At 52.7% G+C, this 24,617-nt stretch overlaps 1 protein-coding gene and 1 long non-coding RNA gene across 2 annotated transcripts in view; one reads left to right on the forward strand and one right to left on the reverse strand.

The window, feature by feature from the left end:
* SCAMP5 (secretory carrier membrane protein 5) overlaps positions 1-7,100 on the forward strand; it is a 143,156-nt gene extending 136,056 nt beyond the window's left edge. The window contains exon 8 of the mRNA XM_029952909.1: positions 7,070-7,100. Coding sequence (XP_029808769.1) covers positions 7,070-7,085 — 16 coding nt within the window. The 3' untranslated portion in view covers positions 7,086-7,100. The remainder of the gene's footprint in view (positions 1-7,069) is intronic.
* Positions 3,127-8,150, reverse strand: LOC115302925. The gene is made up of 2 exons (XR_003913722.1): positions 7,894-8,150; positions 3,127-3,361 (listed from the first exon to the last, which is right to left on the reverse strand). It is a non-coding gene; the product is annotated as an uncharacterized LOC115302925 (long non-coding RNA).
* Between the last annotated feature and the right edge of the window lie 16,467 nt (positions 8,151-24,617).

The raw sequence follows: 24,617 nt of genomic DNA on the forward strand, positions 1-24,617 counted from the left end.
ATCTAATGTGTAGCATGGTTATTATAGTCAATAATACCGTATTATATACTTGAAAGTTGCTAAGAGAGTACATCTTTACTGTTATCACCATGAAAAAGCAATACTAATTCTATGACACGAAGGAGGTGTTAGCTAACCTATGGTGGTAATCATTTTGCAATACATAACTGTATTAAATCAAGATGTACCACTTAAACTTAACACAATGTTGTATGTCAATTAAATCTCAATAAGACCAGAAAACAAAATCGGGTGTATGAGCCCCAAATTCTAACTGCTTCTTTGAGCACTTTTCCCATGAGCTCCTGCATTAGGGCACGAACAAACTTTATCTTTTCTCCTATTAAGTTTTTAATCTGTCAGTTTAATTCATAGGTCCTCAACTGCTGGATCTAAGCAGGCAGAGAAAATGTTTGTACTCCCAACATGATTATCATAATAATAGTACTACTTCATTGATCCTAATTTAATCCCTTTGAGGTGGGTGCTATTGTTAGCCTCATTTAATAAAAACAAAAATTGGGCACCTAGCTGGCTCAGTTGATAGAACATGTGATTCTTGATCTTGGGGTCATGAATTTAGGACTCACATTGGGTATAGAGCTCACTAAGGAAAGAAAGAGGAAGAAAGAAGGAAGGAAGGAAAGAAGGAGGGAGGGGGAAGAAGGGAGGGTGGGAGAAATATAAAAATAAAAATAAAAACAAAACTTAAGGCATAAAGAGGTTAACTTACCCAAGGCACAAAGAATAAGCATTGGAGCTGGGATTTGAACCAGTCACACCCAGAGCTGGGGCCAGGCCACAGGTGCTGTGAGTCCTGTGTCTGGCTCCACCACCACTGGCTCTGTAGCTTGGGGCTTCAGTTTCCTTGTCTTCACAGTGGGGTAGTAATGTCCCTCCTAGCTCTAATAGTCCTCAGTCCTGAGACAGTGGGGCTGGCAAGGACACCAGCTGGCCACATGGCCAGCAGAGGCAATGTCATACTACAGGAAGAAGCCATTGGTTGCAGAGGGCAGGACTCCGGGCTGAAGCCCTAGGACTTAGGTGTTCTACCTATCTCTGCCACTGCCTTACTGTGGACCTTTGGGCCTTTGCTTGTCCTTCTGGTCTCAGTGCCTTCATTACTCATCTACCTGGTCTTCAGTCCTGAAGATCTGAAGAGGGCATGTAAACTATGTAGAACATACCCAAAATATAGAGTATCACTCCATGAATTGTGAGTCCCAGCGATATGATGACCACATCTTAGCATCAACATAGGAGGGTTGCCTAATTTGCATATTTATCAGACTTGCAGCCATGTTTGAGGGGCTAGCTAATTTGCATGTAGCCAATCATAGTGAAGACATGAATGGCAACTCCCTTAGGGGAACTGTGGTATGATAACAAATGTTATATATGTAATTGGGGCACCTGAATAGCTCCTTTGGTTGAGCATCCAATTCTTGATTTCAGCTCTGGTTAAGATCTCATGGTTGGTGAGTTCAAGTCCCACATCAGGCTGCTTGGGATTCTCTCTGTCTCTCTCTGCCCCTATTCCACTCTCGATCTCTCTCTCAAAATAAATAAACTTTAGGGGCGCCTGGGTGGCTCAGTCGGTTAAGCCTCCGACTTCGGCTCAGGTCAGATCTCACGTTTGTGGTTCGAGCCCGGCGTCAGGCTCTGTGCTGACAGCCAGCTCAGAGCCTGGAGCCTGTTTCCGGTTCTGTGTCTCCTTCTCTCTCTGCCCCTCCGCCTCTCATGCTCTGTCTCTGTCTGTATCAAAAATAAATAAAACATTAAAAAAGATTTAAAAAAAAAAGAGCCTTAAAAAAATAAAAATAAAAATAAATAAACTTTAGAATTTATGCTAATGAGGTGACTTAGGGTGGGTGGCCCGCAAGATAGTTTCAGGATGGGGGTTGATCACCAGAAGCACCAAATACGTGATTTCAGCTCCACACCCACCCTGACCTGGGAGGAGGGAGAGAGGGCTGACTATTAGATTATAAAAACTCTTTAACAATGAGATTCAGAGAGACTCTGAGTTGGTAAATACATGAAGCTGCAGGGTGGGTGAATACCATAGCTGCAAAGGGCACGGAAACACCATGCCTCACTCCCTCTACCTTGTCCCCAGGATGTCTTCCTTTTGACGGTTTATTTGTATCTTTTATAATAAGCTGGTAAGTGTAAGTAAAGTGTTTTCCTGAGTTCTGTGAGTCATTCTAGCAAATGATGGAACCTGGGGAGTGGGGGCGATTGCAGGAACCCCTGAGTTTATAGTCCACCCAGCAGAAGTGTGGGTAGCACAGGCAGCCCATTTGCAACTGGCATCTGACGTGGGGGTAGTCTTGCGGGACTGAGTCTTTTAAGTTGACGCTAATCCCAGGTAGACAGTGTCAGAATCGAGCTGGCTGGCTGGGCACCCAATTGGAGAATTGGCTGTTGGTGTGGAAAAAACTCCACACAGGAAACAATGACAAAAACGGAGTTCTCGCTGCAGAGTCTAAGAACCATGCTGGGTGCCTGCTGTCTCTCAGCAACATGCACAAAAAAATTTGAAATAAAGGGCGAGTCTCCATCAGGAGGCTCCCCATTATTGCCATCAAGAGCCTCAAACCAGAGCTGCTGCAGAATAACATTCTAGACAGCCACCACTGTTGGCGAGAGAGAGCATCTCTAGCGGCGAAGCAGACCACCGCAGGCACCGGCCTGGAGCCCGGCCCTTTTACTTCTGCCTCAAAGCAATGTGTACGATTCTGTATTAGGATCTTTTATAATATCTTTTTTCTTTAGTTTATTTCTTTTGAGAGAGGCACTTGTGTGCCTGAGCAAGCAGGGGAGAGGTAGAGAGAGAGAGAGAGAGAGAGAGAGAGAGAGAGAATTCCAGTCAGGCTCCCCTCCTGTCGTCAGCTCAGAGAAAGCCTGATTGCAGGGCTGGAACTCAGGAACTGAACCTGAGATTGTGACCTGAGCCAAAATCAAGAGCAGCTGCCCAACCTACTGAGCCACCCAGGCATCCCTATTTTAGGGTTGTTTTTTTTTAATGTTGAATAATGATATAATAAGTGTGAGTAATTGGAAATTCTACCCATCTTATCCTGGGTCCTGTGAAAAACAGAGTTTGATGCAAGGACTAAGGACTAACGTGCTAACACTTTATTCGGGAGAAGGAGGAAAGGGAGGGAGGCTAGGGAGGTGGAATGCAGTGTGTGAGGTGTGACCGTGCCGACTGCATCCTCACGACAAGCAGGCATGTCCCTCTGCATGGCGATGCGAGTTTCACCTCAGTTGGAATGAACGCATCCATTCTTAGGGTTCATCACCAAGTTCCTCAGTGGTGAGATCCATGCCTCAGCATGTGGTATCTTCTCCAATTCTAAAAGTGCAGAGCGGCCCAGTGCCGGTGGTGTGCCAGTCAAGAGGAATAAAGCAGATTGTGAGAAGCCCAAAACCTTAAAATTAGACCTAGACAGACCAAGACTTAGCTGGTCTGTACTATTTCTGAGAAAATTAAAACTGGACCCGCCCTGCTTGTTCTGCTTCTGTACTGACGCTTGGGGGGCAACACCCTGGGTGGGAACAACCAGATGGCTGGGTGGGGACGGCCAGACGGTCAGGGAAGGTCAGCTGGAAAGCCCGATAACAGGGCAGGGAATATTAGTGTTCAGGTTATGGCGGGACCCAATCAAAAGATGCTGAGTGTTTGAACCTTAACTTTGACCAATGCCTGTGCTGTGGCTGCGGAACGCCCCAAACTTGTTTGTATCTGCCTATAAAAAAGAGTGTAAATCGCCTGCTCGGGGCTCTCTCTCTCCCCTCTCTATAGGCGTGGAGAGTGCAGAGATCCCGGGTTCGAACCTGCAATAAACGACCCTTGCCGCTTGGCTTTGACTCTGGACTCTGGTGGTTCACTTTTGGGCATTTCAATTGCTGAGTGAATTTGTGCAAGCACCCAAGGTCTACACCTGCAGATGCTATTCTGTTTGGGTTCCAAAGTGACTTTGAAGCCAGTAGAATCAGTACAATGTGTTCACTGCAGGTTGACGGTTTCTCCCCCTGTAAAATGAGGGTGCTGACTGAATATGACCTCCAGGTCCCCGTACTCCAATTCTGAGTGCTCTTTGAAGGAAGAAAGGCCACCAGGGACCCAGCACAGCTCACTCACTCCTCCACCTTCTGCTGCCTGTGACCACACCCGCACAAGCCACCTTCCAGCCCAGCCCAGCCAAGGCCCAGTAACAGAACTCACATTCCCAGTACCACGTATGGTACACGAGGGACCTGTATGTGAGTCAGACCCCATCTCTACTATTTGATTGCTTATAATAGCCGCCCCTGATACCATCTTTTATTGTAGCAACAGCTTTGTGGCTGGCACATAAGCATGGACACCCACACATGTATCCTGTTTAATCCTGCCCACAACCTTGAAGATATGCATCATTTCCCCATTTTACAGATGGAAAAACTGAGGCTTGGATAATGCTCTGGGATTTGCCCAAGATCGCAAATGAGAGGAGCGCGATGTAGACTTAAAGCACATTATAGTTTGAATATTATGGGGAAGTCCACTGGAGAACATGCTAGAAGGAGGCCCAGTTTTCCTTAATCAGGCCACTTTTCTCAATATGCTATTAAGTGGTTTGTGGACAAAGCCCCTGCACACACTTCGGGCTAAGGGGCCAGGGTGGCCTCCTGTCAGGGTATTTATGCGTGCGTGTGAGTGTTGACGTTCTCCCTCCTCAGTGCAGCACAGCCTGACAGCTGGAAGGCTGAACTTGAGCTCAGGGGCACATATTCATAGGCTGAACTTATGTCATCAGGCTTTGGGGTCCTCTCGTCCTTGACCCACACTTTGCGGCCCTCCTCCCTGGTGAGAGGCCCCCTCCAGCAGCTGGCCTGGAGCCTCTGGCCACACCTGAGAAACTGAACCAAACCACCCTGGCCTGGGGCTGGTGTTGTATGAAAAGCGTCCCTTCCAAATTCTATCAGGAAGTAGACACCGGGGACACCACGGTCATTCCCCTCCAGGGAACAAACAGTAAGTAGAAATACATTTTAAGCCAAGAAGCTGCTGCTCTAAATTTGCTAAAACTGGGTCAATATTTGGCTTCAATCCCGAGGAAAAATGGAGAAAAGCTTTATAGTCCTGAGTGTCCTACAAACCGGTGAATGCTGCTAATTACAGGTTGTACACATGGGCAGTGGACTGGGTGTTTGAAAATGTTTTCCTTCTGGGGCGCCTGAGTGGCTCAGTTGGTTAAGCATCCGACTTCAGCTCAGGTCATGATTTCGCAGTTTGTGGGTTCAAGCCCCACGTTGGGCTCTGTGCTGACAGCTCAGAGCCTGGAGCCTGCTTTAGATTCTGTGTCTCCATCTCTCTCTGCCCCTCCCTTGCTCACACTTTGTCTCTCGCTTCCCTCTCAAAAATAAAGAAACATTAAAAAAAAAAAAATGTTCTTTCATTTGCTTAGAAGCAAAAGACACATTTTTAGAAAGTACTTCACAAAGGGAAAAGTGGCACACTACAAATATAAGACGGAAGAGATGAGACCGAGTTCGCGATCAACGTTCCGTAACAAAAGTGTGTCTGTCTTGTTTGTTGAACAAGATGCCCACTTGCAATGCCCTGTGAGGGCTCTCCCCAAGTGGGGAGCTTTCTCCGTGAGGAGGGGGGGCTTGAGAATCTCTTTGGTATCTCCTCCCCCCACTCCGGGATCCCCACCAATGTGAGGTCTGGTGCGCTGGCCCCCCTGGCCTCCTGCTCCTCCCCACCCGCCCCACTGGCCCTCCTTCCGGGACAGGCAGGGATAGGATGCATTCAGCACGGTGGCTTGCCCAGGGCGAGCCTCTCCCACTTCCATTTCTTTTTTTTTTCTTTAAATTTTTTATTGTTTATTTTTGAGAGAGAGAGAGACAGACAGATAGAGCATGAGCAGGGACTGGCAGAGAGAGAGTAAGACACAGAATCTGAAGCAGGCTTTAGGCTCTGAGTGGTCAGCACAGAGCTGGATGCAGGGCTTGAACCCACAGATGGTGAGACCATGACCTAAGCCGAAGTCGGACGCTTTACCGACTGAGCCACCCAGGTGTCCCTCTCCCAATCTCATTTGGGTGCCTAGTGTATCCTGGCTTGGAGGTTGGGAACTGGGTCTAGACTGAAGGCCTCTGGGAAGCAAAGAGGCCTGACTTGACTTCGTGGGTCATCTTTCTGGATCGGAGCAGGATCCGTCTGGTGAGGGGAGCAACCTGGTAGTTGGTAGGCCTCATAAACGCAGGCCAAGTCTTGGGACTCATCCACCTCCACCCCCCTCATTGGCAGGCCTGCACTTGCCCTGTGAGTATCCCCATACCGGAAGGAGTGTAATGTTAAATAAATAAAAAGAACATTATACTGGATTGAGAAAGAAATCACAGAAAAGAGGAAAAAGCTTTCCCTTCTGCTTTTTGAACAAGGGACCCTGTAATTTCTCCTTGCACTCAGCCTGGCAATCGATGTGGCCAACTCTGCATGCAGCCTGTGCTGGGGCCAGCTCATTGGCTCCCGACTCCATGTTCAGTGACATCATGTTCGAAGCTTAAAACAGCCATGATGATAATATTAACAGTACAGAAAACGGGCAAATGCTGTAAAACAGGACTTTTTTTTTTTAGAGGTAATTGTTAAACATTTACCAGCACACCACTGCACAGAGAGAGCATTAAATAACACCGGAAACTTCTTACTCTTTTTTTTACTGACTAAACCCAAAGGCCCAAACGTCTGTGGGGACAGTGCGGAGCCATGGAAGGAAGGCCAGGGAAGAAAGCCAGGCACTGACCCAAACCACTTCACCACTGTTACAGGGATGAGGGGACAAGCTCAGAGAGGTGATGGGACTCACCCAAGACCACACAGCAGAACAACTGCTGAACTCACATTTGGATCCAAAGTCCTAGCTCTTCGGAGAGGCTCATTAGAGCCTACCTCAGGGTTCTGAGCTGTGGGAATAACTAGGACCAAAGTGTTCAGGAGGAGCAGGGTAGAGGGGAGCTGGGGGGAAGGACCCGGAAGTCCCAACCCTGCAGTTTTGTCCTCTTCCAGGATCTCCACAGCCTGAGGCAGAGGTCTGTATAAATGAGCATCAGGACAGAACGTTCCAGCAGCCAGTGACTACATCAGAGGCACAAATATTTGCTAAGCCCAGGGGCCTTCCAGACATGCTGGCAGGATTGGGGAAAGCAATTGTATGAAGCCTCTCCCTCTGGGGCCAGGGAATTCAGAGAAGGTAAGAGCCCCTTGAAGAGGTGTCCCTTGACCCCATTCTCTTTATCACATTTGTATACTAGTCTCTCACACCCTTACGTATGTAAAGTTCTATCACAAAGCACCTTCTCAGCCATGAGCAGAACAGAGAGCTGACCCCCATTTTACAGACGAGGAAACCCAACCTCACAGAGGGAAGAAAGTGCTGGGAAATGTGAGAGCCTGAAGTGGAGACGGGACCAGAAAGCTAACACCCAAAACCGACAGTCTCCCATCCTGCACTGGGTCTGCTGTCCTTACTCAGGAACTTCACTGAAGCCTTAGACTAGTTGGACCCTTACGCTTGGACTAGTTGGGAGCCCCTGACCCACTGCCAGGTCATTTCTCTGGCAGGACTGCCTGTACCCTTGCTTCTTTTCCTCTCTTTTTACCTCCCAGCTCAGGGAGCCCTTCCAGCCCCACACCCTCTCCCAGTCTTGCCCTTCCTGCCTTGCCTCGTCAGACGGAAGCTGTCCTGAGCTGTTCCCACCCCCAGGGCTCCTTCGCTCGCAAGCCTGGGAGCATGAAGGACTGGAAGCAAGCATCTGGATCCTAAATGCAGCGCACCAACCTTCGGGGTGACCGGGAGCTACCCTGCTCTCTCTGTGTCTCATATTACTCACCTGAACTCAGCTCTCTTGCCTCACCAGGGAACTGAGAGTCTGGGTGGGGAAATCCTGGCAGTGGACACAGGCCACAGCTGCTGGGGTTCTTGTTAGCATCAGCATTGTCCAAACTGTGAGCTCCATTCAGATCCATTGTCATGCAGCCACATCTTGTATTGTCTTCTGCCTGTGGGGAGGGGAACAGGCTGGGGGAGGCCTGTGTCTGGCCCAAGAGCTCAGCTGGGGTGGGTGCTGTGGGCCCAACAGCCCCTGCTCTTCTCCACTGGCCCCAGTGAGCCAGACCTGGGCATGGGGCTGGGGTTGGGGAGGGCTGCCGCAAAAGAGTTTGGAGGCCACATTGAGTCCCAGTCGCTAGGCAGTTGTGCCCTTCAGCCCCCCAGGGTGTTAACAACTTTTTCCAGTCAAGAGCAAATTCCCTCTCGATGCCAGCAAAATTAGAAAGGGCCCCTGGGAAGTGCTGGAGACTTCCCTTCCCCCCTCCAGCCCCCAGCCCTCACAGACTCTTGAAGGGGCACAATGCGTAGAATCAGAGACTGTCACAGCAATGCACCATATTGTACAGATGATAAAACGGAGACCTAAAGAGATACGGGGACTCGTCACCACCGCCGTGGATACGCTAGTGTGTTCAAAGGGAGGGCCCCTTGTCTTGAGGCTTCGTGGGCCTTCCAAGCACCAGCTTTTTATTTAGTTGGAATGTTATTTTGAGTTGCTTTGGGGGCTTGAGCCATTTCGGAGTCACGCATTGACACTGCCGCTGCTCCGGGTCTTCTGACGTCTGAGGCGGAAACGGGACCAATTCCCGCGGGCGCCGAACGACCTCCCGGAGCGGGTTCCGAGGCCCTGGACTTTCAGATACCCCAGGACTAGGCAGCGCTCCCGAAGAGAGCGGGGCGGGCTCCGGGGCGGGGCTCCGGGGCGGGGCTAGCGACGGTGACTCCGCCCTCCGGCCCGAACGCACTGGGGTAAACAGGCGGTCGCGGCGCCTCGGGGCTTCTGCTGCAAGCCGGGATCCGAGTTACATCACGGTTCCCGGGAGCTTCCTGCCTCGGCGGCCAGGTCCCCGCGGGCCTCGCCCGCCCTCTCGCCGCCGCTGTCCGAGGAGCAGGGGGTGGCGAGGCGCCCGCCTGACCCAGACTACCGGGCAGGGAGGCCTCCGCGCTCTCGCCGGAGGCCCGGGGGGCTTCGTGGAGATCTGGTGCGGCTCGAGGATGGGGCCTCTGTCTTGGCCGCGCAGAAACTGCGCCTCAGTGTCCCCATCTCTGAAACCAAGGGGCTGCGTTAGGACTGAGTGTCTGCCAGCTGGGGGACGATGAGATGCTCCCTGAGCCCCGGGCGAAGGGCAGCCCCTGGGATGGGCAGTGACTCTGACTCGGCTTTCGACTTTGAGTGGTGGGTGCTCTCAAAGCCTCTTGACCCAGAAGGCAGTCGCGGCCCCCGAGGGCCTTAGGGACCACTTAGCCTCGTTGAAGAAGGATGACCTCTATCCTAGCATCCTAGGATCCTAGGATCCTAGCATCCTAGCTAGCATCCGCCTCTCCCCACTTGCTGTGGACCTAGACCCTCTGGGTAAAGTGAAAAACTTAGTCGCAGCCTATCACTCTCCCAGCGCTTTGGAGAAAATACTGGGTTGCACAACCAGGAGGGAGATTTCTTCGCAACATCAAAAGCTTCCCGCCTTGGGGCCTGTGAGGAACAGGCTGCCTGAGAAGGCAGCAGGCACCTCGAGCCCGGACGGAAGACCCTCCAGCAGAATGTGGGCCAGAGCTGGTGAGGGAGGCAGCAGAGAGGATGTTTGCTGAGATCTCTGGGGAGTGCCCCGGCCTCGGACTGGAAGATGTGGTTTTTCTGCGCCTCCGCTGTCCAGTAAGAAAACCACCAGCCACATGGAGCTGCTGAGCGCTTGAAATGCGGTGTGGGGACCCACTCAGAACGTCAGAGTTGGCATGAAGATTATTTTAAGACATTTGAGAGTCAATCAATGAAGAACAAAACTTCCCTTATCTGACTTAAAAGCATCAACTTCTGGGAAGTGAGGCTACCATAAATCCTGTCTTCAAGAGAGTATTATGGCCCGGAAGAAGATGAGAGACCATCCACACCCATATAGATAAATATTGCCACAAACTTTCTTATCTTATGTTCTCCTAAAAATCCGTTTGTCTTTCCTAAAGAAATCGGTTTGTTTTTCCCATTGAACCATTTCTCTCCACTCGATTTTCCCTACTAAGGTATGTAAACCTTTATTTGCAATAGTTTAAGGAGTCTACTACTTCCTTTGTTCCTTTGTTGGATCCTGTATGCATACAAATATCCCTTTTTCTCCTGTTAATTGGCTTTTGTCAATGTAGTCCCTGCAACTGCACCTATGTGGGTAGAGGAAACATTTTTTTCCTCCCCTACAGTGACTAGTCCACATAGATAAGTGCAAGAAGTGTAAAATACACACAGGATTTCAAAGACAGCATGAGCTAAAAGAATATATACTGTATAACTCCAAATATTGATTACATGTGAAATCGTGCTTTGGATAAGCTGGGTTAAATAAAATATATTATGAAAATTAGTTTCAGCTGTTTGTACTCTTTTCCTGTCTACTAGAAAAACTTAAAAAAACATATGCGGTTGGTATTATATTCCTATTGGAAAGAACTACTAAATGTCAGGTAACCTTGCATCTTTGGGTTTGCTTTTACCAGACAACATCACCAGGCTTTATGAACCGAACTGAATGCTCTGCGTCAGGTCCTGACCGGCTTCGGCAGTGGGGAGTGGAGAAGGGGGAGGCGCCCTGCCAGCCCTCGGGGAAGCTGCCAAGCCCCTCTTGGCTCTCAGCTCAGCCTAGCTGGGTCCTCCTGTAGTCCTGCCTCCACGGGACACTCAGGCCAGCAGAAGGCTGGGCAGAGGGCTCCGGGGCCTGCCAAGGCTCTGGGAACTCAGGGAAAGAGCTTCATGCAGGGCAAGGGTTCAGAAGACAGTGTGGCCAGTGGCCAGGAACCACGGCTGGCCCTTGAGAGCTGTTCCCATGGCCAGGACCACAGACAGGCCTTTCAGCTGCCCAGGCCCAGGCCTCAGTGCCCAGCACCTCCTGGCCGTCTCCGACTGGCAACAGAGCCTTCCACCAGCCTTGCCAGCACCACCACAGGCTTCTCTGCTCTCTCATTCTCTTTGCCACCTCCCATCCCCAAGGTGCTGCTTGATTACAAGATATTTCTAATAGTCATTCAGGGGTGCAGAAAGAAAGAAAAGAAAGGAAGGGAGGGAGGGAAGAAGGGAAGGAAGAAAAAAAAAGACAAGTACAGCTGGTGTTTCTGATTAACAGTCCACATCCAGCAGTTTGGAGGGATGGTCCTGCTTGGTGTGACCCAGGTTTAGCCCACGCAGCTGATACAAATGTGACAGCTTTACAGCCGTGTAAAGCTAACCAGACCTGTACGTAGTTAAACAACCTTATCTAACATTTCTGTTTCTTCTCCTATATAAACTTGCTCATAATCATAGTAGCTGACGCTCTTGTCATGCTTATTGTGTGCCAGGCACTGTGCTAGTAGCTAACGGTGTTGAATTCATTTAATTTGAATCCAGTTAGATCTTAGGCACAAACAACAACCCTACGAGATAAGCACTATTAGTATCCATTACTCATGGGTGAAGAAACTGAGGCACAGAGAAGTTTGTTTTTTCTTTAAATATGAGAGAGACAGAGACAGTGCGAGTGGAAGAGGAGCGCAGAGACAGAGAGAGAGAGAGAGAGAGAGAGACAGACAGACAGACAGAATCCCAAGCAGGCTCTGCGTCACCAGTGGACAGCCTGATGTGGGGCTCGAACCCACGAAACCGTGAGATCATGACCTGAGCTGAAACCTAGAGTTGGGACGCTTCACAGACTGAGCCACCCAGGTGCCCTGAGGCACAGAGAAGTTAAATAAACTTGCTCAAGGTCACTCAGCTAGAAAGGTGCAAAAGTGGGACTGAAACCAGGCAGTCTGGCTTTAGTGTTCGTGCTCCAAACCACTGCATTGCACAGCTTCTTCCAGAATGCTGGAGGAATCCAGTGTGTTTTGTTTTCCTTGACTGCTTCCCTTGCTAAGAGTTTGTGATAAACCTGTGGCACGTGCTCACAATCTAAAAAGTGTCTGCGATCAACATTAACAGATTTAAAAAGTTGAGATGAGACAGGGACCAAACTTGTGGGAAAGAAGAAATTTCTGGAAGAAAAAGATCTTTCTATCCTCCTTCATCTGTTTCTCTACGTGGCCCAAGGGCGCCCCGGCTGAGAACAGGTGCAGCTTGTGAGAAGACAGACCGCGGCCAAAGGTTGTTGTGGCCCGGGGTTGACAGAGACCCCCAGCTTAGCAAACTGCCTGGGCAGGCTTAGAAACGTGGAATCTTAATCTAGTTTGCACATATGGTGGAGGGCTACATTGCTATGAATGAGGACAGGAGAACAAGGGGGAAAAGGGGGGAAGAAGGGACCCGAAAAGAAGATGCCTGTAAGCTGTGACCTGAGTGGGGCATGGCAGAACAAGAAATAGCTGAAGGATTTGAAAATAAGATGGCCCCGGGCGCCCGGGTAGCTCAGTCGGGTAAGCTCCAGCTTCATCTCAGATCATGATCTCACAGTTTGTGGGTTCGAGCCCCGCGTTGGTCTCTGTGCTGACAGCCCAGAGCCTGGAGCCTGCTTCAGATTCTGGGTCTCCCTTTCTCTCTGCCCCTCCCCTGCTCATGCTCCGTCTCTTAGTCTCAAAAATAAATAAACATTAAACAAGAATTAACAAAACAAGATGGCCACCGCTTGTCAGCCTTGCTTGTTCTGAGTTAGGATGTTGATCTTCCTCATCCTCTCGACCTTTGGTAAAAGTCTAACACCCACGCTGCTTTGTGCCAGTGGGTGCTGAGGGCCTGAGGGAGAGGGTCTGGCTTGGGGAGCAGTGGGCCTCGAGGCCATGGGCACACAGAGAGCTCCTGTGTGGGAAGTCAGCCTGGCGAATGTGAGCTGCTGCCTTCCTCAGATTTACTGGGGGCTCACAGGGTTCCTCCAGTTGCAGGTTGGATAGTCCGCAAAGGTGTCCAGCTGAAATGGGGTCTAGCCCCTGAAATCGGGTACATGCTCTGCTCCCCCGTCAGGTGTCCTGGTGTCCAGAGTGGTTCCTTTTCCCGATCCATGTGGGCTAGCAGCTGCCCTCTGGGGAGCCTCTGCTGACAGCTGAAGAATGGAGACCCCTCGGGTAGCCTTGGGTCCCACACAAAGTATGGGTCCTGGGCTGCTGCTCTCGACCTTGCAAAGTAAGCGACAGCCCAATTGGGCCTTGCAGGCTTTCCTCATCCTGACTCCTGACTCAGTCTACCACTTTTTTCTGAGGCCTCCCTAGGCCAGCCTCCACTGGGCAGTCTGCCTCTACGAGGGTATCCAGTCTGTGGCACCCTCCAGGATGGGGCCCATGATGGGAATCCCTAGTAATACACTAGTACCCAAGGTTGCTAACTAGAGTTTTGGCATTGTTTTAAGAAGTTAGGGGCACCCGAGTGGCTCAGTTGGTTAAGCATCTGATTCTTGATCTAGGCTCAGGTCATGATATCACGATTTCCTGGAGTCGAGCCCCGTGTCGGGCTCTGCACTGACAGCACGGAGGAGTCTGCTTGGGATGCTCTCTCTCTCTCTCTGCCACCCCGCTACTCGAACATGTGAGCTTTCTGTCTCTCTTTCGAAATAAACATTAGAACGTTTTTTTTAAAAAGTTAGAACAGACTCAAGAGTTTGTTCCTTATTTATCCGCTTGTTTCTATTTCTTATATTGACCTATACATCAGCTACATTGTTTTTCTAATTTAGTGTCACAACATAATCTTTAGGTATTTTTATTCCCAAATTACCAATGAGGAAACTGAGCTGGTATTCAACCCCTGTCTGGATTGTACCCATCTTCCAGCTCGGGAGGGGCGGGGCTGGGGCAGCCTGGGCTTGGACCTTGCATGAAGGAGGGGATAAAGGGATCTGGGCGCGCCTGCGGCCACAGACCCACAGAAGAGGCACACTGAGCAAAGAGGGTCTTGTGAAAGAGAAGGCAGGTGGGCCTCAAAAAAGGATGGAAAATAGGGACGGAGGGGACGGGGTGCTCCCAGGGCCTTGTGGAAGCAGGTAGAGGCTAGAGAGATGGGAAGCTGGTGGGTGCCCAGTGGAACCGCCCTGCAGAGGACTCCTGGCAAAAAGTGACGGGGCTACCTTGAGGGTGGGGTGGGTTGCCCATGCCTTCTCCTCTGAGCAGATCCAGAGGGAGAGACTCCACCTGGGTGAGCTGGGTCTTCACCCAACCCTAGGTCCTGTCTAGAGCAGCTGGAGGGGGACCAGCTCTATCCCTGGCAGGTGGGAGAGGAGGAGATATCAATATGAAAGTGCACAGTGCTTCCATTCAAGACCTCCTCCCTCCCCCCCCCCACAATAAGAACAGAAGAAAGGCATAGGCCCCATTTTAGAGATGAGAAAGCAGCCCAACCACGTCCAGGGATGTGCCTGAGGTCACAGAGTCAGGTCAGGGTGCAGCCAGGATGCTGGTCTGGTGGAAGAACTTGGTGCAACCCCCGAAGCAGTAGGTGCCAGGAATGCGGAGCTGGGAGCAAAGCTGGAGAGGGGGGAGTGGGTGATTGAGCCCCCTACCCCCAAACCCACCTTCCCAGTACCTCCTTATTCTGAGCCAGGAAGGAGAGGCTAGTGGCCTTTCAGGCTGTGACTAGTAACTCCTGTGAGCACACACACAGGTCACTCACACCCCCGGCCTGCCAGGCCTGCCAGTGTACAGCACCTGGAGAAAGAAAGCAGATGAATGAATGAATGAATGAATGAATGAATGAATGAATGAATGAATGAGTGAATGAGGGAAAGAATGCACGATAAGCCATTTCTGGAGGTCTGTCTGTGCACAGGGGCGCTCCTGCGTGAACGTGACATCCTTCTCATCCGTCTCCGCCCCGTGAGTCTCACTCTGCCAGGAGGCCTCCATTCTGGGCGACAGAGCACAGTGTTGGGAGGGAGGGACTCTAGGCTTCTTGACCCCTGGATCTGCTGCTTCCTGGTGGTGAGACTTTGAGCAAGTCACTTCACACCGGCTTCCTCCTCTGCACAACAGGCCTGTGAACCTCTGGCTTGGGAGATGGTTGCGCAGGAAAGCCCAGTAAGCTTTGTGACCTGTAGTCGCTGCACTGGTACTATTTTCATGACAAGAGGAGTCAACAGCCCTGGACGGAGCCCATGGGCAGCGAGGTGGGGAGGAGAGGGGGCAGGAAATGGGGAAGAGAGGAAGATAGAGGAAGGAAGGCTGAGTAGGACTGGGGAGCAGTGCACATCATGGGCAGGCCTGTACTAGGAGATGGGGTGCCCTTGCCTGTCCCAGGTCAGACAGTCCCCCACAGGCATGGGCACCGCTGGCTGCACAGCCCAGCTTGGGTCCCCCCAGCCCCTTGGGTTCACTTCCTCCAGGAGCACTGCCATGTCCCAGCTCAGGTTCACATGCTCACCCATGTCCACAGCCTCGATTAGCCTGCCTGGCTGTCCCATAAAAGTAGGTGACAGTTGTCCCAATTTTCTGCCTGTATAAACAGTGCTCAGGAAGGTGAAGTGACTTGCCTAAGGCAACATGGCTGAGAAGTAGCAGAGGCAGGATTTGAGCCAAGGACAGGCACCAAACTTCCCTGGCCACTCCAGCACGGGCACGGAGGGTGGGCCCCCTTCCCTCCAGTCCCCTGGCCCCAGGAGCACATTCCTAAGATCAGGGAGGGCCCTTGTGCCGCTCTGTGAGGCCTGTCTTGACTTGTCATTGGGTGGGGAGCCTGGTATCCTGGTGGAAACATACCAGGTCACAGTGACAGTCCCGACTCCCCAGGAATTGGCTCCTGGGGGGTGAATGGCACTGTACTCCCCACTGAACCTGGAGCATGGGGCCAACCAATCAGGGAGCCCCTCAACATCCAGAGGGATGCTGGCCACCTGAGGGGCTGCAGGAGGTGGCTGGGATCTGGGCAGCCCTGCTGAGGGCGTTTCATGGAGAAAGCTGTGCTTGGATGGGCTGTGGGGGCCGCGGGGGCCTTTTGTGGCCAAGGCCAGCCCCACGTCTTGGGTTCATCTCCCACAGCCCTCCTAGCCTGGCTCAGCAGTGGACAAAGTCTCCCCAGTTCCCCCAAAGTGCCTTCTGGGACTCTTTGCCCTCAAGGGCTTCATGCTGCCACTTCTGGGTACAAACAGGGACTGTGGTCCCAGCCTCCGCTGGGCTATGGTAAGTGTGTCAGGACATGGCGCCCGTGGCGCAGGTTGCAGGAAGCCCCTGGGACTCCTGGACGGGGCCACTCAGATCACTGTGGTTATGGATGACACTGCCAGGGGCCACAGTGCCCTTCCAGTTGCCCACCAGAGACAGGGAAACATGGGTGCTTCTCCCTGATTGTACAAGGCCACTGCAGGCCTTTTGTCCCTATTAGGATTGTCCTGGTGTGTTTATTAGCTGTTGCCTCAGAATTGGGATAGGAATGAGGTCAGAGCTGGGGCTGGGAGCCAGATAGGGGTGAAGATGGGCTGGGCTCGGCTGGGGGCACCCAGGGCTGAGAGCCAGAGGCTTGAAAGCAGGGGACCTTACCGGCAGTGAGCCTCTGCAGGGTGTGTGCCTTTCCTGCTGCCAGGGGCCGGCTCCGTGACTGACCACAGTTGGCCAGCAGCCCCAGGTTGTCTCGATCCAAGGGTCTCCTCTTGTGGCGGGGCTGACTTCCTGTCTGTCTATGTCCCCTCTGCCTTTCGCACTCATTACTCAGGCCCGACGTGCACCCCTTCCCCCAAGCCTGAGCGATGGGACGCCCCATTCCTGGGGCCAGTGCTGTTCTGAGTCTGGGAGAGGGAGATGAGATGTGGCTTTCCTGGCTGCTCACCTCCTACACAGTGGCCTGGGTGCCAATGCCACCTGTGTCCTCCCCCCATAGCACTATTGCCCATCCCATACCCTACTCCTCAAATTCTCTCTGGACCCTGGGAGTCTTTACTGTCATTGTCCCTATGTTAGAGATGGGGAAACTGAGCTCAGTCAGGGGACATCTCTGCCTGCCCCCACCCCTGCAGCCGCTCCACCGTGCTGTGACCCCACACACTCTGACAGCACTTCATGACTTACCACCTACTTTTGTCTTTTGCAGGAGGCCTTCTCTGACCCCACCAGCCACAGGCCACCCCACTCTCAGCTCCCCTATCTGACCCCAACTGTTTTTGCCTCCTTCCCTAGGGGACCTTGGGGACTTGACTGTCCTCCTACCCAACCCCACTGCCCTGCCCACCTCCTGAATATCCTAGCCAGCCAGGGATTCCTGCGTAAGCAGAGCTGGTGAGGAGGTGTGTGGGGGTGCAAATGCGGGGTCCTGGGAGTTGCTGGGGGGGTTGCTGGGAGAAGCCGTGTCCTGCCTGGGGCTCCGTTACTTCTCAGCTGCCCTATTCCAATCTCAGAGGAATATTTTGGTCCAATGCCCTGTGCTGGGAAACCCATTCCAGCAAGTGCTAGGGAGCACCGTGAATGCTGGGAGACCTTGCAGTCTGGCCCCTAGGCCTGCTTGGACTTGCCACAGCTCTGGGCCCCCAAGGTCACAGGGACCTCCTGAAACCTCTTCCCAGGAGAACCATTCAAAGGTAGACAGGCCTGATGAGGTGCTAATTACTGAGCTAACTGGAGCCAGAGTGAGCTACAGATGGCCTGGTTGACAGGACTGGCCGGCTGGCAGGAGGGGAGGGGGCTGCTAACAGAGGGTGAGGAGAGAGGCCCAGGTCCAGAGGGTCGTGTTTGTTCAGGAACTGTTGACTCACTAGCGCTGACCAGCTGCTTTGAAATGCAGCCCGGTCCCCTCTATACCTTGGCCGTGGCTTTCCCTCCACAGAAGGACTTGTCCTTCTGAGGCCCTGTTTGTTGGAAGGGTTCACGGGGAACACTTTGCGGGGACAGAGTGCTCTGCTCTGAAGAGCCCTCAAGGAGAAGGGAGGCCCCCCCCCACCTTGTCCTGGGGGTTTCCTGGCTTGCTGAAGACCTGGCAGACCCCGGGCAGGGTGCCATTGGAGGCTGCTTGTGAGAACAGAAGTGACATCATTGATCTGGGTCATCTTGGAGGGGTCTGGTCTCACTCCATGCAGGCCCTGACTCTTTCTAGACCTGGGCCTGGGCCCTACCCTGAGAACAGGCCTATACGGCCTCTGAGGGGGCTAGAGAGTCGGTGGGTGTGGAGGAGGGAGATGGACTCATGCCCCGTGATCAGAGAGACCTCACAGACTGGGGATGAGGCTGACTCCAGACAGAGGGCAAGGGACTCAGTAAGGCCACTTTGCTGCAACCCGAAGGCAATAAGTGGCACCCTCCTCCCTCGCCCAGATCCCAGATTCCCGGCTTCACAGCCCACCACACAGCGCAGGTGTTCTCAGCACCCTGGAGCTAGGGAGCACTCTGGCCTCAGCAGGGCAGCGTGTGGCTGTCACTCACATTGGCCTAGGTATCTCAACAGACCACAGCTCTGGCCTGGCTGCCCATGGCTCCTGTCCATACTCTGCATTCTTTCTGGTCTCCAGGCCTTTATTCAGGCTGTTCACCCCACCAAGCACCCCCTCGCTGCTCCTCGCTGCCTAGTGAGGTCCTCCCCACTCTGCAGGCTCTGGCTCCTGCATCCCACACTGCTCTGGGACCTGCTACTTGACCCACACCCACACCTCCTGCTCCTGCTCCTCCACACCCCTCACCAGGCCCAGGATCCCCACTCAGGTAATCAGGAGAGACTGCAGGGAGCCAATGCCCCCAAAATTAAATGAGATCATTGGTACAAAAGGTATTTGGTATAATATTGGTTTAATAACATGATAATAATTGCTCCAATATTATAAGCCCCTACTTCTGGGCCAGGTATTGTGCTTGGAACTTTCTGTACACTCTCTCTCACAGCAACCTTCCAGGAGCTCTTATTATCTTCACTTTCCAATGAGGAAATGGAGGCTCAGAGATGCCAAGCTACTTACCCAAAGTCACACAGCAACTTAGTGACAGTCTGGCAACTCCCAAGTCATTCCCCTCACAGTGAGAGGGGGCTTGTTATTATTATTATTATTTTTTTTTGTCAACCTGTTTCCTTCTCTCTTTCCCCTCCTCCCTGCCTGTTATCCTCTACCTGGTGAGTTTGCATCATTACTAGGGCCTGTGGGTCCAATTAGGGGAGCTCCCCAAGGGAGCTGACTGAGGCAATCCCTGCCTCGAGAGGGCCTTCCTGAGCCAAAGTTTTAATTAGCCATCACTGCTCTTCCTGAAACTCTGACCTGCCCACAGCTACACCAGCCCAGCCTGGCTTTGTGGAAAGAGGCAGGACTGGCATCTAACCTAGTGGCCGGGTGAAGCCACACCAGCATGGCAAGGAGGTGTGCCTCGGCCCCTGTCCCACACAACTCTCCAGGCCTACCTCAGCGTTACCTCATTTAATCCATTAAATGGATTAATAAAATAAACGGATTAAGTGACTTAATCCATTAATGGATTAAATAAATTAATGCATTAATATTTGTAAAGCCCTAAACTGGTGCCCTGTTGCATAGTAGAGGGCTATATGAGTATTACATTGAAAAAACAAGGCAGGAGGAACGGGGCGAGCAAGGGGCAGGGTGGGGGCACAAGGCTCTTCTTGGACATGAGGATGACATGTCCCCGGATCACCTGGCAACTGGGTGGCCAGTGTGTGGGCTGTCAGCATCTGTACTGCTGGTTCCGTGTAACGTGGGAAGCTTGGGGTTCGGAGGAAGGGAACGAACAGGTATGGAGAGGAGACTATGTGACAGGCGCTTCTCTGAGCATTTTATGTACTGCACGCTGCCTTATGAGACAGGCCACGTCCCATTCCACAGACACACAACCTCGGCTCAGACGAGGCATTAACATGTCCAGGGCCACACAACCATTAAGAAGCGGGGAAGGACTTATGAGGCACCCGGATGTCTCAGTCAATTAAGCGTCTGACTTCAGCTCAGGTCATGATCTCACGGTTCGTGGGTTCAAGACCCACATTGGGCTCTGTGCTGACCGCTCAAAGCCTGGAGCCTGCTTCCGATTCTGTGTCTCCCTCTCTCTCTGCCCCTCCCCCGCTCGCACGTGTGTGTGTGTGTGTGTGTGTGTGTGTGTGTGTGTGTGTGTGTGCGCGCGTGCTCTCTCTCTCAAATATAAATAAACATGAAAAAAATTTTTAATTAAAAAAAAAGGCAGGGCAGGATTTAGACCCAGTCTAAGCCTTGTACACTGGGAAACCTGACTCCTCCTGTCCGCCACCTCAGGCCACAGGGTGGTGGTCAATAAGGTGAACAGGGCCCAGTCCCCCTCTGCTCCCACTCAGCCTCTCCTCAAGCTCCCAGGAACGCGAGGGCTCTGAGTATGGGTGTTTGTGTGGAGGACCATGGAGGGCCCTGGAGACCCCTTTCCTGGGGCTGGGCTGTGGGGCTAAGCTGAGACAATGACCGGGAGTTCTGAGGTTGCAGAGCTGAGGCCCGCCCCCACCCCTCCCAGGAGCAAGAGGCCTCCTGACCGTGACCCTGGCCTGGCTGCACACCTCCCCCTCAGCAGCAGCAGCCGTGCCAGCCTCAGCCAGGGCCAGCCCTCCTGACGCGGTTGCCTGGTAACCAGCCCTAAGTGACGGAAACCCCGGCAGGCCACTAACGAGGGGGCAGCACCAAGCACCTGGCCCAGACCCCTCTGCCCCAGCTAAGGGAGGGTTTCGATGGACAGTTCCGCCCGGCCTGCCCACGGTAGGAGGGGATGTGCTCTAGCACTGGGGGAGGGGGCCTGGGCAGGGCCGGGAGGGGCTGTGTTGGCAGCCCCCCAAGACCTTTGAACCAGGGAGCTGAGGTAAGGTAATTCCCTATGGAGGCCGAGGCGAGACAGGCACTGGGCAGGAGTCAGTGCTGTGGGTACAGTCTGCCCAGGCCCAAACCACCATCCTGGAAACAGCTGTGCTGCTCTGCCCAGGGCACAGAGGTTGGGGGAGGGGTTCCCCAGAGAGAGGCCCTAGGTGGGGAAAGGAAAGGAGGTGATTAGGGAGGCTGGCAGAAGTCCAGGCGCGGGTAGGTTGCAGCCTCCTGCAACATGGAGGGGGAAATGCATCAGCCTCTCCCCTTTTCACTAGTACCCCCCTCCTCTTCTCACACCCCCAGCCTAGGGGCCTCCAAGGAGGGGCTGTAGGCAGCCAGAAGCTCGGTGGGGCTCAGCCAGGTGTTTTTCCATCCTGGGTCTGGGGATGAAGAGAGAGAGGGAGGGAGGCCATGTCTAAACAAGACGGAAGCTGGTGGGCTCTCTAGAGGTAGGAAGGTAATGTTTCCCACTGCTTACAAAACCAAGCCAGACCCCCTCCTCACCCGCGCCCCGGTGGCTGGCTCTGGCACAACCAGAATGGGGGACCCTACACAGTACCCTACTCTTCAGGTCTCCCTTGGGCAGCCCGTCTCTACACAAGCACACGTCATCCTGAAACATCACAGTCTGTTTCACATCTGTCTCTGTCGGCACACTGGGAAACAGCACTTTAAAGAAGGATGGTTTATCCACCCTGCCTGTCAATTAATCAAGGTGCTCCCACCTCCCCTGCAGTAAGGTCCCCAAATTACCGTGTGTGGGCTTTTTCTATCTAGCACAGTCTTCTAGAGGGTCCCAGTGAAAGCCCACCTCCCTTTCCCGGTCTTTGGGATTCCCCTCTGAGAGACTGATTTCCTCGAGGTGGAGTGGGGCTTGCCTGGAATTTGGGGGCTTCCAGCTCCCTGCTCACCTGGCAGGACAGCAGGTTTACTGCCTCCCCAGCCCTGCCCTTCAGAAGGAAGCTTTGGGCCAGCACACCTTCGGGAGGGGATGAACTCACTCTGATGAGGTCCCATGATCCTGCCCCTCACCCCAGGTCTTATCCAGTGCAGACTCCCTAAGATGTTGTGAGTCCATGCTGATGGTCCCTGGTTCAGCACAGTCCTCAGGCTTTGTGTGCTTGGCTGGCAGAGAGTTCCTGACCACCAAACGTGCCTCAGCCTTTGCTCAGAGCCGTTTGGGGTCACACACTTCTTTGTGGGGAGTCCCACCTCCTCCATGTCTTGGCTCTGTGGGCAAACCACTTCCCGCTTCTCCTCTAGAGCTACCAGTGGTTAAGGTCTTACTATAAATCAAGCTGTGAACTCATTGGATCTGCAGGAGCCCTGTGATACGTTCTCATTATACCCATTTGACTGATTAGCAAACTGAGAGATTACGGGGCTGCCTTAAGGTCACACAGCTCAGTAAATCAAACCTTAGTTTGCTTGTTTTTCAGACCCCGGCCTCAAATTGTTGTAAGAATTAATGAGATGTCTATTAAGTGACTAGCATAGGGCCATGTGCCAAGTAGGAGAGCCTTGTCTAGCTCACCCACCGACACTGAAATATTCCTCTGCTAAGTAGGAGTAGGAAAGGGATGAGGAAGCAGAAAGGGCAGACAGTGCTGCAGCAGCAGTCCGAGGGCCTCCCTGGAGGAGGCACTGTGTATAGCTGGGTCTGAGAGGATTGGAGAGAGCACTGCTGTGTGTCTCAGGGAAAGGTGCCACACTTCTCTGTTTCTCTGCCTGTAGGGTGGCTGCCGACACCACATCTCCCTCCTCTGGGGTGAGAAGAAGCTCCTCGGAGGAAGGAAAAAGATTTGTAAATAGCAAATATGGCCTCATTAGAGGGAACAACATTATTAATAACTGTGGGTACAGCTGAGGTTCGGGGATCTGACCTTTTACCTCCCCTTCCCAGAGAGCCAAGGGGGAGCAATCAGGGGCAGGGTACAGGAGGACTGTGTGTCTATAGAGCCTGTGCAGACCAGGTGTGGAGTGGTGGGGGGAGAGGAGGGGGGCTGGGGGAGTGTGAAACCTCCCTTCCAGACTTTTCTATGCTACTTTTCTTTGTTTACGCCACCCAGGAAGCCCACAGATAGACAGGCTGCTCCCTTCTCTGCTTTTAACACTGCCCCTTCCAGCCAAGGCACCATTTCTCTTCTCCAAGACCACAGCCTAATGAACATGTGGGGGCTCCCAAGGCAGTCACCCTGTGCGGATTACTTTCCTTCATCTAGGAGACACCTGATAGCCAATTTTCTTCGCAGTCTGTACATAGAGGACTCCTGGGAGAGAGAAGAAAAGGACAAGGTCGGGGCCTTCAGGAGCTCACAGCTGATAGCCTACAGAGCTTTTTCCCATTTACAGGCAATTTCCCACACTGATTTTGTGCAACACTCATCTCGGTCTGTGAGGCACCTCTCAAGGTTCCCATTTTGCAGATGAGGAAACTGAGGCTCAGAAAGTTACGACAAAGTGGCTCCCAAGTTCCCTACCGTGTCCTTTTTTGTAGTCCAAGGTATTTAAGTGATGCTGAAAAGGAAGGGGCAAGACACTGATTAAGGGGCTGCTGTCTTTGTGAAGAGTCCCTGAATTAAGGCAAGACTCAGTTGGGCCACAGAATCTTAACTGCTAGGGTCTCACCAGCCTCCTCCCGGCCTGGGTGGGCCCCACTCGGGCTCAGAGAGATTGGAGAGAAGGCCTGGTGAACTGAGCACACAATCTGAGAGTCCCAGCCCCTAAGAACTGAGATTACTGACCTCCTCCCACCTCCACCCCCCCCCCCCCAAGCAGCAGGGCCAAGGTGTTGGGCTAAATAATGGAGAGGGGAGTGTAGAGGTGGTGAGGACCAAGAGTGGGGACCAACAGCCTGTTAACTGAGGCCTGGCCAAGACCCCCAGTTGTCACACTCAGGTGCACCTTCCTGATGCCACAGTGTGGGAGCTAGGAGATCGGAGTTTTTATCGCAACCTGCTGTGGAAGCTCTGGAGAGCCCAATCCTCTCTGAGTGTCTGCTCCCCAGATCTCTCCAAACTCTATTTCTAAGGACCATCCAGCTTTCCACCAAGGGATACTCTCTCCCCTCCCCCTCAGGCGACCTCCACTTCCTCTTCCCTTTCTTACCTGTAGTGTCCAGCCCCTCCTCCTCAGCTCCAGCAGCTTCCTGACTCCTGGAACCGATGGCTTCAGGCCTGCTTTGCCCTCTGACTCAGGCAGCCCTGACCTTTGGGATCTGAGCAAATGGCCTGGGTGGTTTTGCCCCATGAACTTGCTCTGACCTTTGGCATGTCTGCCTGCCTTTCCCCTCCTCCACTGCACACACCTGGCCCCAGTCCTTGGACAGTGTGGGAACTAAGGGGCAGGTTTCTTTAGGGAAAGTAGCAGCATTGAGAGGTTTCACATCCAAAATCAGATGGTTCGCAGAGTCAGGGCAAATGGAGACAGCCGGTGGGCCCCTCAAGTCCCTCAGCAACATACCATTTCTGGCTGGGAATGCTCCGCCGCATCCCACCTCGAAGGCTTCACATGCTTAGACCTGTCTTACTGAGGGAGGTTTGCCCTAAAAGTTCAGAGGTACCCACTGAGGCCATTTAGTAACCCCCAGCACCCTCATTCCTGGCTCACCACAGTGATGGGGAAATCATCCCTCCCTCAGATACGTGTGGTGCCCTACCAGGGATTGACATATGATTGTCTGGAATTTGTCTGCACTGGCTGCACTGAGATGCGGGGACAGACTGAGGAGCCCTTTTCCAGCTTCCTAATGCAACTAGTTAGTACTGGCCAAGGGAACTGGAGCAACTACTGTGTGCCAGATATCTTTTCTAAGACTTTGTTCATTTTATTTTTT

This window comes from Suricata suricatta, chromosome 9, assembly GCF_006229205.1.
Source record: "Suricata suricatta isolate VVHF042 chromosome 9, meerkat_22Aug2017_6uvM2_HiC, whole genome shotgun sequence".
In the NCBI taxonomy this organism is placed as follows: domain Eukaryota; kingdom Metazoa; phylum Chordata; class Mammalia; order Carnivora; family Herpestidae; genus Suricata; species Suricata suricatta.